Genomic DNA, 15,983 nt, shown 5'->3' with positions numbered 1-15,983 from the left:
TTTAAATTATTTCTAACTTGTTTCAACTAGTCTTTATACAGGTTTTTGAAGATTTGCCATTGTTATGTTACAAAATAGAACACAACACTTCAAGGATTGGAATCTATTCTTCCAATCTTCAAAACGTTGTGTTCTATTTTTGTAGAACAATCAAGAGGGCTATTGTATTATATATTCATATTTTCAACCTGTGGCATTAAAATAAATACAGAGTGTAAAATATTCCCGCCCTGGCTTGATAATTCCTGAATGATTACAGGTAAAGCAATAAAACTTGGTACATTATTACTGCACCTATAAATCTACTTTTTGAAGTAACTACCATTTTTTTGTCATGTCAGTGGGGTGACCCGCAATGAGTCAGAAGGAAATTTTAAATGAGAGCATAGGTCGAGTAGTACATCAAATTAAAGGTCTGTGTTAGTAGAGTACAATGCCCTATGTAGAGAACCCTTTTAGGTTAGATTTGCGGCATTGTACTGGTTTTTGGTTCAGCGACAAGAAGAATGCTACTGTGATAACGGACAAATCAGTTTCTAAGCCTTATAGAGTACTTTATACATTAGACATTATATATTTGTTATTGTGGCTGCGCATTTGATATGGTGTTATTATTTTGCTTTCTCAAAATTGGCTAGAATCAATAAAATGTCACAACCAGCTATAAACTGAACTGTATAATGCTAGCTTAAAAATAAACTTTATAGAATAACTTAAATATGAAAAGTGACTGTTTTTGTGTAATTTAAAAAAAACTTTTAATTCAACATTCATATGAATTTCTGATTAGTTTTTGAGTTTTAGTGCACTCCATTGAAATCATGTTCTATATGTTTACCTCATATACTTTTTCCAGACAAGTTGCGGAAGGAAATAAACAAAGTGGTGAACAAATATATAGACCAGGGAATCGCAGAATTGGTACCAGGAGTGCTGTTTATTGACGAGGTCCATATGTTAGACATAGAGACCTTCACTTACCTGCACAGAGCTCTAGAGAGTGCCATTGCGCCCATCGTCATCTTTGCTACCAACAGGGGTCGTTGTGTTGTAAGGTAACACTATTACTAAACCATATGTTAGACATAGAGACCTTCACTTACCTGCACAGAGCTCTAGAGAGTGCCATTGCACCCATTGTCATCTTTGCTACCAACAGGGGTCGTTGTGTTGTAAGGTAACACTATTACTAAACCATATGTTAGACATAGAGACTTTCACTTACCTGCACAGAGCTCTAGAGAGTACCATTGCACCCATTGTCATCTTTGCTACCAACAGGGGTCGTTGTGTTGTAAGGTAACATTATTACTAAACCTTACATATACATTTATCTTCTTATTGATTGAAAAAGGATAAGATGATGCAATGTGATAAAAGCTGTAATGTTCATTTATTCCCCTTTTCTGATTATTTTAAATATTTCTATTCTACAGAAGTGTGAACTCTTACACTGGCTTATATGTACTGCAAATGCTTTAGTGTAGGACTGGTGTGTCTGTTAAATCTTTTCAACTAATTATTTCCATTCATTCCATTACTAATGGGGAGGGGCTTTGAAGTGTTTTAAAATTTAACTTTACAATATTTATAAGTAATATCTTTGATTGTATTATTTGCACAGGAAATTAATCATTCATATTGGCGAGGTGTGCTGTAGTCCAGGGATTATTGCAACATAAGTTTGATTAACTTAATTACATTAAAACATAAAACCAATATTTTCATAAAAAGACTTTTGTGATGTGTCTGACGAAGATAGCCTTGCTATCGAAAGGCCTCACAAAAACACAAGTATTAAATATTGGTTTTATGTTTTAATGTAATTAAGTTAACAGTAACTAATGTATCATGGCGTCACACCAGATCTGTTTAGGCTGAGAACATAGGGAATTTTATCATAATAGACGAGTTAAAATGCAAAATTTCACATTTTTCTGCCTTTGCATTTTTGAGTTATAGGCTTTTATTTGTGGTATTCTTTTCCATTTGAATTGCTCTTTAACCCTTTGAGTGCCACGGGTATTTTCCGAAGGCATATGCATAAAGTGCCACGCTGTTTTTTCACATATTTGTAAGCTTTTGGGAAAAAAGCTGTTGTAAAATAACTACCAAACAGATTTCCATCATTTTTTTGTTGTTTTTTTTTCTTATTAAATTCAGAATATGATACATATCGTTACAAATAAAATTTGATTTATAAAAATATAAAAATTTCAGTATTTATAAAAAAAGTTTTTTACTTTTGTATAAAAAGTTAAGTTTCGACCTAATTTGAGTGTATACGGTATTTTTAAGATTTTATTTCTTTATAACATAATAAAGGCCATATGATTCTAAATAAAACCCATGTGTAATATCTTATTCTAGAATTTAAAAACATGGCATTATATGTAGTAACAAAATGCTGCCCGTACCGACATTTTATAAACTGTACTTCATTTGTCAAAGTTTAGAAATTACTTAGTAATGATGTAGTTTTCCCAATAAATCTAATAAAATATTAATACAACACAAATAAATATGATTAGTAAATTTAGAAACAAATACTTGCTAACATATTTACATAAAAGTTTACATTTACTAAATAATAACCCTAATTATATTTACACTGAAAATTCACGGTTTTTGCTTGAACACAACTCAAATCATACATTACTTTTGTAAATAAATACAGTAAAATACTGTATAAGTTACTATTTAATTTGTATTTACTCAAATGCTTGGTTATCGGCACATAAACAACAAGAAAGGCCGTTACGCAACACGGTACTCGTCCGCTACGTCGTGTGACTGGAAGACAGAATCATCGCACAGGTACTTCGGTATTATCACAGCCCACTATTTTTGGACGAGTTTTCCTTATCAGAGATCAAAATAAACTTCACTATACGTTCCTTCTTCCATGATGAATCGAAAAATACTCGATGAGTCATACTTCCTATCTCCAAATCGTCTCCAAATAGACACACGAATGACCTGACATTTTCGAATAATGAAACGTTGTTCTTATAGTTTTTTATTTAATTGGTTGTCGTAATAACTTGTAAATTCCTAAATAGGTTCAATAAAGTCAGTTGTTTTTCATTCTGTAATTTATTTTGTCCCCGATAAGGAAAAACTCGTCCAAAAATACTGGCTTCTTGATAAGTACCCAAACAACATAAGTTTCACAGATAAAATAGTAGAGAAACAACATAAAACTCGTACTTATTGATAGTTTGGAACCTATTGAATATAGCCGTCTGATTATTTGGCCAAAATAATCTTGTACCTTATAAAATATTATCGAAATACGAAACGTCAAAATTGGCGACGCTGGCACTTTATGCACTTTTCGTACCGTCAAAATTAGCGACGCTGTGGCACTCAAAGGGTTAATTTGATATATCATATGACTAAGTGTTTTATATTTTAAGTTTTTTTTTTATTCTCTCCCAAAAATTGTTTTTGAAAAACCAACATTAACTCCCCTTTAATTTTGTCACACTATAACTGACTACATATATTATGTCAAATTTCAGAATAGGACGTAAGTGGTTTCTTATTTAAAGTTTATAGTGTGAATAACATATATGTTTTTCAAAAGAAATGATAGGGATGTATTTTTGGTTTGATAAAACAGTTTTTGGGAGAATTCAAAAAATAAATTTAAAACATAAAACGCCTAGTGATATGATATATCAAATTAAAGAGCATTTTAAATGGAAAAGAATACCACAAATTTAAACTCTTTACCTTGAATAGTTTTTTTTTTTTTTTTTTTTTTTTTTTTTTTTTTTTTTTTTTTTTTTTTAGTTACGGTGTTTTGAAATACTGAGTCATGACTAAAAACTGTCTTTTTGTGGGATTTTAAGAAACAGCTGGCACAGTATTTCCAATTAAATGGAGATTGTTTTCTAAACAAACCTAAACATGTCTACAAATCGATTAAATAATGTTAACATTTATTTTAAATGTATAGACCAATACATATAAGTATTAAGTTATAATTTTATTTAAATCGTATTTAAAAAATATTTTATGTATGTTCCAAAAATAGGATTTTACATTCAAAAGGTTTATATTAATGTAGTTTCAATTCTCAGTAATAATAATTTCATCAATGGACTGGGAGTGATCTGTTGAGATGGAAGTGGATAAGCAGGACCATGTTTTAAATAACCGCAAGTGAAACAGATATCTAATCCAACTGTTATCTATTTATTTACTAATTCTAATCATCACCATTCTCCTGCAAAATCAGAGTTCCTATTTATAATGCAGTTTATACTATAGCATCATTTAACATGCTATAGTACCTCTCTTGGCTGACTAATGTACCTCTTAAGAAACAAACAATTCAATAAAAGCAGGACTTCCAACAAAAAATGACAAATAATTGATCCATGAAAGGATCAAGGGCGTAATATTGTGAACCTCTCACAGTCAAGGCCAGGATGTACATTTATCATCTTCACATGAGGCACTCAAATGCCCTGCTTGGTTAACTGTTATTGTAAAAATAGTGGACAGTTAAATAAGTAATTTATTTTCTTATGAAGAACCTTCCATAACAGTAAAGGACTTGTTACAATAACCATAATGATGGGTTTCTAACACACAAGAAAATAAAATTTAATCCTTTGGAAATTATAAAATAAAAAGTAACTCAAGTCCTAATTATACCACATTATTTTAAAGTAATTTATAAAGGTTCAGAAAATGGTTATGCTATCGTGAAGGTCTTGTCTTTTGTTTGATAGATTATAAAATTGACTTCTAGAATATATGACTTACTTTAAAATGTGTATAAGTAATAACTTTGATTGTATTAGTTACATAAGAGAAAACTCATATAATATTATAAATTGAGGCATGGAAAAGTGAGCATTCAGATTGCACTCTGTGGAATGAGCTCTGGTAACAAACATCTGAACAATAACAGGGTGTCCAGCCAACTTCAATCATGAAATTCCTGTACAATAACTGCAATTTCATGCATATATCTTTAAAATTCCAGCACGATCGAACCAACAATTTTAGTCCTCGCAAGTGCTAGATTCCAGGCTAGATAATGTTTACTGCCTTAAAAATACAGGGGTGCTGAAAAGATCTTGAAACAATATACAGGGTGTTTATGAGTCCCAAAAATAGAAAAATTATTATTTTATGTGTTAACATAATATATCCTACGGCCTTCCTACAAATGTTATGCACTCTTGTTGTAGTATAAGTCAAATACATCTTTTTCACATTGTGTTAGAGCTGTTGCATACAGGCTTTTGTGTTGTGTATTTTTGTGTAATTGTGTCTTTATCCTCATTTTACAACCAATTAACATAAAGGTTTATACTCTTTTAGAAAATAAAGTAAGAATTCATAAAAATGTGTTTCCAACGGTAAATTTATTTGTTATTCTTATAGTAAACAAACAGTGAACAGAAAAGTTAAAACAAAAAAGCAAAGTAATTTTTTTGTTATACCCAATCCAATATTATTAAATAATTCCTCATCATAGACAGTTTTACTGTGAATAATAAGATAAAAAATATGTGTTGTGTATATTTTTTAATACTATATTTAGAATTTATCTATAAAACGTTTGAATTTTCTCTACTTTCATATTCATCTTCTCTAATGCTTCCTCCAGAAAAAATTAGTCGCTTCAAAAGTTTGTACCAAAAAAATTATAAGAATATTTGTTTTTATAAAAGGGTTAGATGTAGTAAATGTTTATTTTATTTTTTTTTTTTCAACGTTCTGGCCAGAAAACTAAAAATATAGTTTTTGGGTTTTTATTTTTCAGATGATATATAATTCTAGGAAAAATTAGGTAATAATCCATTTTTACTGTTGTAATGAAATATAGATTTGTTTTAGATTGGATCATTCTTTTGTCTACTTTCAACTACAATGAACTCTATATACAACAAAATTTTGTTAGCAACACATTGTCATAATTGTTTCTGCATGATTAAAATGGCTTGTTCAATGTGTGTAATAATAAGACTTTATAAAACAATTTTAAAAATCTATGAATTATTAGGAAACTTCTACATTTTTAGTAAAATATGGCTGGGATACCCCAGTTGCAATTGGTGGACCAGCAAAAGAATCCTGGGATTAAAAGAGTCAAGATTTAAAATATTTTGTAATTAACAACAGTGCTTAGTGAGAACTTTGCTGTTTATTGGAAAGTATATATCTAGAATATCTCAAAATTAAAAATATTGACTTCTCTTGAAATCTTTCTCCAAACAAACCTGTCCATTGCTTTATAAAATTAATAAGTTGTTTTCTATAGTTAAACTGCCTCTTGATTCTCAAGTTGAATTTGGTAGTAATAATCATGTAATGAATGCAGGGGTACAGAGGATATCATCTCCCCTCATGGTGTGCCACTGGACTTATTGGATCGCCTTTTGATCATTCGCACGCTGCCCTACTCACGTCCTGAGATTGAACAGATATTGAGGATCCGGGCTCAGACTGAGGGCATCAGTGTCGATCCTGAAGCCCTTCAGGTCCTCAGTGATATTGGCTCTCGCACCACCCTCAGGTAGGGACAGATCATCAGTATGCTGTATCTGTATAATTAAATAGTTCCTAAGTTACCAATTGAACTTTAATGGTGTATGCTGATAGAATACACAAATTATTAGTTTAAGGACTTTGTACTAACCTCTCCAAGCACCCACGGTGCTGCTGACACTGTTAATTCGCTACACCGATGTGGAACACAATATTCTTGGCATCCGCAGTTCACACAGGATTTGCTGTTGTTTTATTGTCTTATTAATCACCCCTAACAATGTACATACTTTTAAATAAACATAATTAACTTACTTTTTGTTATTCGCTCCTTTTTGTTGAATATTTATCTTGAAGCATGGATGCAAAATGTCATTGTGCACTGTTTACAAGTTCATTACCTTGCCAGAATCATTTAAACACAAATACCATTAAATTCATTAAATTCTTTACAATTACAACAAATTTAAAAATCAATTTCACTGTTTGGAAACATATGACTTGGCACAACCATGTTTTCCACTAAACTAACTAAACAATAAAAGTGTTATTACATAGAAGAAAAGTATAACAGTGATCTCTATATAACAAAACAATCGTAATAGTTAAGAATAATAATTTGCATTGCGATCAGGAGGTTCTGATGACGACCCAGCCATCTTGTTGGATGATACCACGATAAGTGAGGTGGATTGTTCCAAATTCCTTGGAATATTCTTAGATTGGGGATTGACTTGGAATGCTCATATGGGTCATGTTTGCTCCAGACTGCCCTCGAGCATTCATGTCTTGAAGTCATTGGCCATATATTGCCCTATTCAGGTTCTGAGGAGGGCATATTATGGCTTGATTTACCCGCACCTTACCTACGGTTTGGTGTTGTGAGGGGGCAGTACAAATTGTCAGCTCTTAAAAGTTTTTAAAATGCAAAAGCAAGCCATTTGGATAATTGAGCAACTAAAGTTCAGAGAATATTGCAAGGAAGGGAACCTTTAAAAAGTTACAACTGTTGACTCTACATAGTCTGTACATTTTAGAGACAATCTTATTTTGTATGTCGAAATGTGGCCTGAAAAGGAACAGAGACATACATGGAGACAAAAGGAAGAGATGCCTAGCAAACTGGGAAATACAGGACAGGGGTTTACGAACACTTACCCTCACAGGCAGTAGTTCGTTTTATCAACAAGTTACCAAATTCAATCAAGAATACCCCAATGCCTAAGGTGTTAAAAACTCGTTTAAAACGTATTTTAGCGTCCCAAGCATTTTATAAAGTGCTGACGAGTTTATTGCATACAACTGGGCGACCACTCGATTATTAGACTGACAACTGGCGATGAAAGTGGGAATATTGGCAGGTATGAGGGGGGGGGGGGTATGAGAGCATATAATGTATGTTTGAATGGTGCCTCAATGTTGTGCATTTGTAAGAAATTCTAAACAACTAATTCTGACAATGCCTATTACATTCGTAATATCTACGACAATAAACAAATTTGAATTTGAGTGGGACTTAAGCATAGATTCTATTCTAATGTGTAAAAATTGTAATCAACGTGAAAACTGTGGAGTAGATAATAACCGTGATATTGGTATGCATATTCAGCAATTTTGACATTATTTTAGTATAATTTGGAAATAGGCATTGGGTGCACCAGTTGCCATTCCTACTGTAGCCAACTAAGTTAAATTTTCCTCTCTCAGGTTGCAATAAAACTACTCTAGCTTCACCTGTATCCCTATATCACTAGGTTTGAAGTTGCATTGAGATTATATAAACTTCTCTGCCTACATGTCATAGTATCATAGTAGGATTAGATCATTTTGCCTTCATCATTGTCAATATTGATTATAAAACCTATTTTGTTGGGTTTTTACCTCATCAGTCTGAATATTGTATTTTTAAAACACACTGGGTGTACTGCAAATTCTCTTACCAGCCTCGAGTTCAATTCAATTCAATTCAAATAATCTTTATTCATATTTGTACATTGAAATACAATAAATAGTGTCACAATTCATCAGACTATATCTAAGTATGTTCCAGATATAATTTTTATCTAAAACCTTATAGTTAAATGTCTAAATCTATGCTTTAATACATTGTCGAAAACATTTTAAAATTTCAATTAAGTTGCATGTTGTTTCTTAGGCTATAAAATTCGTCAAATGTATAAAAAGCATTTTTAAGCAAGAAATTCTTTAGCAATAACCTGAATTTTTTCTGATCATTTATTTCGCCAATTTCTTTTGGAATAAGATTTAAAAACTTTACACCATTATATGTGGTTTTCTTCTTAAACAATTCTAAATTATGATTAATAGCAGGGATGCTACAGGTCAGGGAAATCAGGGAAGTCAGGGAAAAAAACAGGACTGGAAATCAGGGAAAAGTCAGGGAATTTCGACGTTGGTCAGGGAAAAATATAAAATCCCTTTACACAAATAAACTTACTGCCGCCGCGCCGAGTCCAAGCCTGCAGACGACGCGGCGCATGAAGCAGGCAGCCGAGGCGGCTCGGCTGGCCCACCCATTAATTGCCAAAAACCCTGGGGATTGCGTCGAAAAAAGTCAGAGAAAAATGAAAAATTTGGTCTGGAAATCAGGGAAAAGTCAGGGAATTTCATTATTGGACTCCTGTTAGTAGCAACCCTGAGTTGGAATACATTGGCTTAGCCGGAAACCCTATTTTTCCAACTTCAAGCTGCTAATAATATTAGTGGGGATAGCTTTGCTGGCCACCCTATCTCAGTATGATGTCAAGATTGAGAAACCCCTGGTTTTACTGGCTACTCATTTTGCTTGCTTATATCAAGACAATAATTATATCTAAACCATATTTTAAATAAATAGTAAACATTTGTTTATTAGTAAACAATTCCAAATTTAAATGTACATTACATATTTTAAGAATATTGAGGCCTCTTGTTAAATCATGCAACAAGGTTTCATTTTCATGTTAGGTGTAGTATGGTTGTATTTATAGCTGAAATTGTAAAATGTCTTAATATAGTTAAGAACAAAATATTTTATTGCAAACTCAGATAAAGTGTGCAAAAATTAAGAACAAATATTACAGGCTTAGCTTACTAATCTGATTTTATAACTGGATAGCTAAGATAAGCCTATAATACAAATTACCCATTCCTGGGTCTACTATTTATTTGCAGGGAATTTTGCACTGTCTTCATTTTTTATTATATCTGAATCTTAAAATAATGTACTAAAACAAATAGACAAATATACTAACTTACAAATAGTGTGATTATGGCATGTTGGTTTTTTAATAAGTTTTAAAATATCTTATTTTTACTTATTATTATTGTATTTCAGATTGTAACTTGTGTGTTTATGAATAAAATAATTTAAAAATTACTAATCTTTGAGTACAAAATCTAAAATTGTTTTAAAATTATAAAATTGTGAATATTTCTTTCGACTATATATGGTTTTGTGGGTTTAGTGTACAAACACAAGCACAAATTAGATGGAAAGTACTTCTAAAAGACATGTCAAATATCATTGAGTTTTGTAAATTTTATTTTTTGTATTAGGAGTACACAAAGTAGAATTTAAATACAACCTAATGATGTTTAGCGGACTTCAAAAATCTATTTGTTGAAATCATGCTTTACTGTCTAGGTATGTGGTCCAACTGTTGACGCCTGCATTCCTTACTGCGAGAGTGAACGGCCGTTCCTCCATAGCCAAGGAGGATGTACAAGAGGCTGGTGATCTGTTCTTGGATGCTAAGTCTTCTGCCAGAATTCTTACTCAGAACAAGGACAAATTCATGCAATAGTTTTGTCACTCTTTCGGTTAAAGGACAGACTTGACACATAAGTATGTGTGTAATAACATGGAAAGAACTTTCAACAGTTCGATTCTCCTAATAGGTGATTGAGAGTTCCAAGTTAAATATTCCTCTCAACAAACAACACAGGATGAACACAATGAGCATATATATATGTTATTTATGATTTTAACGTTGTTAGCCATAATTAATTACACTGTTAACATATTGTGTTGATTGTATGTTTCTTAAAAATCAAATATTGTATTATAAACTTAGCTGTGATCTTATTTTACAATACACACCAATTTCTTATGTGTTTTTCTTTTTTCTTCATACCTTCTGAATAATAAATTGTCTTTTTTATGCCGGGTTTATAATTACGTAATAAACCATACCAATAAATGGTTTGACTCATGTGTTGTCATACATTGTAGCATATTATTGTTTGTGTGTTTGCTTATAAACATCTCTTCCAACTTTTGATGTAAGTGATTGGTCAAAAACTTTCAGTTGCATAAATATACTCTATGTATTAGGGTGGTCCACAATTTTATACGAAAAATAAAAAGTGTGAAATATGTATCTCCACATTGCTACCTTTGTTCCACAATGCATAGTGGATCACCAGAAAAAATTGGGCCCAATCAGAGAACGTTTAGAGGTCCATATAATTTGAAAGTTTTAGTTTTAAATTTAAATTTGTATAAATTAACCGTTTAAAGGTTACTTTTAAGCAATTCCGCAAATAATTACAACTAACTTGCTTTTAATAGGTTTAATTAGTTGCACCAATTCACCTACTTTATGTTCATTAACTTTCACTTGTGAAGAGTTTTACCATTATTCTTACACTGGGATGGTAAATTACTCACAGACATTGAGGGGGCACTAAAAAAGTTGACAGAGTGGCCATTCTTGTTACTGGATACGGGGTTGAAAAACTCAAAGATTGATTGTGGGACTGGACAGGAACAATCTACAGCTTGTCTAATCGCCTGGATGATTGGAAACTGAGACAGAATATACGTGCTTTAGTACTTGACACAACACCTGCTAATACAGGATTGAAGAATGGTGCATGTGCTGTTATCGAAGACAATTTAAATTCTAGCCTTGTGTGAATTCTATGTAGACACCATGTACTTGAAATTGTGCTCTCCTCCATTTTTAGTACAGCTTTTAAAGCTAGTGAGGGCTCTGGTTTTACCATATTTAAGCGTTTCAAGAAATAATGGTCTCAGATTGACAAGGAAAAATTTTCCTCCAGTAGTAATGATTTGTTTGAAGCCAATGACCAAACAAAAATCTCAGAAACGACATGATGGACTATTATGGTGCTATTTTAGAAGATCAAAATCAATCAAAGCAGCCTCGAGATGACTACTTAGAACTTCTATAGTTGTGTAATGTTTTTCTTAGTGATACAAGTAGAATCTAAAGTAAAGTCTCAGCCCCAGGTGAATTGCACAATGCACGTTGGATAATAAGGCTATTTATTTCTCAAACTATATTTATTTAAGGATCAGTTTACATCTAAAGAAAAGGAGGGAATCACCGAGGTAAGCTTATTTGTAGCACTAATGTATGGACGACATAGGAACGAGGCACCCAAAACTGAGAAGGCAGTTATGAATGACGTCCTTCTGTTAAAGCAAGTTGAAGCATATCCTAACTGCATCATTAGAAATGTCGATTTAGAAGCATGTCAACGCCACCTATAGTTTTGTTCGGAACACTTGATAGGATTAGCACTTTTTGATTCCCAAGTCAGTATCAAAACCAAAATTGTGATGGTTAAAAACCTAAGACCCTTAAGAGACTAGAGAGTAAATCATTTAACTATGAGAGTCCTCTCGAAACATATGTTACACAGCGGACAACGGAACTGTTCGACATTATACATAAAAATGGTAAATAAAAAGCATCTTCATATCATATTGCTCTATTCATTCATTCAGCTTTGAGTCCAATGCTGGCACGTCGTCTGCATTGACTCACTTGAATCCTGTTGGTGCGCCAACACATCATGACCTAAGCGTTTGGTAAAATTATCCGTATCACGAAATCACTAAGTGAGCTATCTACACATGAAAGAATACAAGTCAGAATGGCTGTGTGGTCTAAGGCGCTATCTCGGACACGGGAATTAGACTTGGAGTCGCAGCTTTGATTCCATTTATTATTGAATCATGACTATAATTATCCAAAACAAGTGTGATTTGGAAAGAAATCAAAATTCCAGACATTGGATATTTATTGAAGGATGAAATATTTGAATGTTGCATGGTTGAAATAAAAAATATTTTTCTCGAAAAACAGTCTAAAATTATTAGTGGTGGGCTTTGTACAGAAATCCCATAACAAAAAATGAACCAGAATTTTTAAAAAGTATGGAAGTTTTATTGGAACATGTAGACAAAAGATATAAGCACATTTTAATAGCGGGGGATATAAACATTGATATGATGGGACAATCCAACAGTGCATTGAAACTGAACAACTTGTTTAGTTTCTAATGGAATGTGCTCTTTAGTAAAATTTCCAACTAGAATTACGGAGTCATCATCAGCCACAACTATAAGACAAACATTTTCACCAACATTAATATGAATTTTATCAAACTAATCGGAATTAATACTCAACTCTCAGACCATGATGGGCAGTTCTTAGCATTATTACATACCCCTATTAAACATAAAAGTAAAATTACTGTTCATCCCAATGAATCCATTCAAATGTATACTAGAAAGTTTTCAGATTTAAACACACACATTCATTTTTGTGTATTCATTGCAACAAGAATCTTGGACAGACTTATATTCGCTCCTGTTACTTCAAAATATGATGTTTTTTTCATAGTATTTTATTGTTCTACTTTAACCTCCATTTTCCTAAAACCTTAAGTCGAAAACAGTTGAATAAAAATATGTGGTTAACAGATGAGCTCAGATTAGAAAAGCTAGAAATTATTGAATTAAGTAGCCTAGCTAGAGAACTTCAAAGCCCACTTGTTTATAGTGAGGTTAAAATCAAGAAACAAATTATTTAAGACAAATATTCTGCATCAAAAGAAACAATATCTTAATAGTCAGTTGGAAAAGTCTGTGAATGTTAATGCCACTGTCTGGAGGATGATTAATAGGGAAGTTGGTGTAAACAACAATAGTAATAAAAATATAGAGCTTAAGGTTAGAAAATCAACTTTGTACAGACCCTGGTAACTTAAGCGAATTTATAAAACAGATATTTCTCAGATCTAGTAGATAAATCTATACTGCCTAATTTGTCAAGCTCTACAGGGACCTTCAGTTCAACAACAACCTATTTGTAATTTTTCTAGATTTAGACTAGAGCCAGTCACAGAAGAAGATATAGAGAAAATTATGATCAGTCTTAAAAAACAAGCTTAGTGCTGGATATGACGACATTCCTGTTGTTCTCATTAAGAAAGCCAGGAAATCGCTAATAAAACCTATCACTCACTTAATAAATTCTTCTTTTATTTCAGGAATATTTCCAGAAAAATTGAAAATTGCAAAGATTAAACCTCTATTTAAAAAAGGGAACAGAACCCACGTAGAAAATTATCGTCCCATTGCTTTGCTTCCATCAATCTCCAAAATCTTTGAACGTGCTTTTTACAATCAATTTAAAATTTTATTTGGAAAAAAACAATATAATTAACAGCAATCAACATGGTTTCCAAAAGGGAAAGTCTGTCTTAACCGCAGCCACAGAATTTCTTGAATCAGTTATTGACTCCATAGATAATCATGAAAAGGTAATTGGAGTTTTCATGGATCTGAGCAAAGCTTTTTGATTCAATTTCTCATGTTTTGTTGTTGTCTAAATTAAAACAAATTGGCGTAGAAGGTAAAGCTTTTGAATGGTTAAATTCATATCTGAATAATAGAAAACAATTTGTCGAATTGGAATATTTCTCCCACAACAAAGGGACAATGTATAAACAACTTTACAAATCCTCGATTTCAGATGTGAAGCATGGGGTTCCTCAAGGTTCCATACTGGGACCTTTACTTTTCATTTGTTATATCAATGATGTACCTAAAATCAGGCAACCTGGAAAACTTTGTTTTTATGCCGACGACGCAAACCTAAAAATTTCTGCACCTTCAATAAAGGGAGTGGAGGAGTCATCCAGCACTAACTTATCACTTTTGGCCCAATTTTTTGAAGCAAATAAATTACTTTTGAATGTTGATAAGACAAACTTTATAGTATTTAACCACAAACAAATGAAAAAAATAATCAAGCCAACAGTAACAATAAATAAAGATAGCCATATTTTCCAAGTAGCAAATTCAAAATTTTTAGGATTATCGATTGACGAGAACCTGGACTGGAGCTCTCACATTGAAAGTGTTCTCGCAAGGGCAGCTTCAGGCATTTATGCTTTAAATAGATTAATAAATTTTTGTGATGTCAAAAACTCTAAGAACAGTCTATTTTTCTTATATTCATTCCGTTATTTCGTTTGGGATTTCAATATATGGTTGCCACAACAGTTAGAAATTTAGACTCAATTTTAAAAAATCCAAAAGAGAGCAGTAAGATCAATTTTTAAACTTAAACCAGGCACATCGTCAAAAGAACATTTTATTTCATTAGGTATAATGACCGTGTATGGTATGTATATTTATGAAACAATATTATCGGTAAAGCTCAGATTTTCCAATTTGCCACAGCTTGGTACACTCTTCACCAATACAATACCAGGCATCAAAATGACCCTTGCCATTCCCACACATCATTTAGAATTTTTTCCGCAAAAAACCTCAATATATGGGCACAATATTTTATAATAAATTACCTCAATATTTAAAGTCAGAAAATGTTTTATCAACTTTCAAATCAAAATTAAAATATTTTCTCATTGACAAGGCTCTTTATAGTTTTAAAGAATTTTAAATACAGAACATGTCAAATTATATACTTAATAATAATACTTTAGATGTATAAATGTATAAGTGGCTATTGATGACACCATTCAGTGTACAATGTTGTGCCAATGAATAAAGAAATTTTGATTTGATTTGATTTGAATTAAATCTTTTAAGAGTTTAAAAATGACACATACATATTGATTGTCAATAAATTGCACATTGTCAATTGCAAAAATAGTGAAAAAAATTGAAAACAGTCCATAAATATAGGCTTAACTTGCTTCGGCAGAACTCTCTGAACTTGAATCGGAATCATCCTGTTCACTCATACAGTCTTCCACTAGTTCATTGTCGTCCTCCATATTGCCTAAATACAATAATAAACATACATACACAGTCACCTTACACCATACACTACACACAATAAACAATACAGCACAGCCAGCGAACGAAAATTGCGAATAAACAACATATGAAACAGGCACAACACGTGGCAAACAGCAGAATGTTCCACGGCAACTGCTAGGCTCACACCGAGGTGATGGCAGCCAATCGAGCAGATGTATGCTATTGTTGTCATCCACATGGCACACAAGTATTGCATGACAAAAATTGTCGTCACCCGCAGTGAATTGTTATATGCAAACTGAGTTTAAGATTTGTAAAGGGGAGTTTTTTATGTGTTTTTTTATATATATGTATGTACAACTTTACTTTAAGTTTATTTAACTACAGATATACATAACATAAACGTTTGTCTGACAAA

General features: G+C 32.1%; 1 protein-coding gene across 1 annotated transcript in view; it reads left to right on the top strand.

Moving 5' to 3' along the window:
* The window catches only part of LOC124359460 (ruvB-like helicase 1), a 30,091-nt gene extending 19,466 nt beyond the window's left edge, over positions 1-10,625 (top strand). The window contains exons 6-8 of the mRNA XM_046812213.1: positions 857-1,055; positions 6,347-6,541; positions 10,160-10,625. Of these exons, the coding sequence (XP_046668169.1) occupies positions 857-1,055; positions 6,347-6,541; positions 10,160-10,319 (554 nt within the window). The 3' untranslated portion in view covers positions 10,320-10,625. The remainder of the gene's footprint in view (positions 1-856; positions 1,056-6,346; positions 6,542-10,159) is intronic.
* Positions 10,626-15,983: the final 5,358 nt, after the last annotated feature.

This window comes from Homalodisca vitripennis, chromosome 4 (genome assembly GCF_021130785.1).
Source record: "Homalodisca vitripennis isolate AUS2020 chromosome 4, UT_GWSS_2.1, whole genome shotgun sequence".
NCBI lineage: Eukaryota > Metazoa > Arthropoda > Insecta > Hemiptera > Cicadellidae > Homalodisca > Homalodisca vitripennis.
Note: the sequence above shows the minus strand (reverse complement) of the source record. Positions and strands in the feature narration are given on the sequence as shown.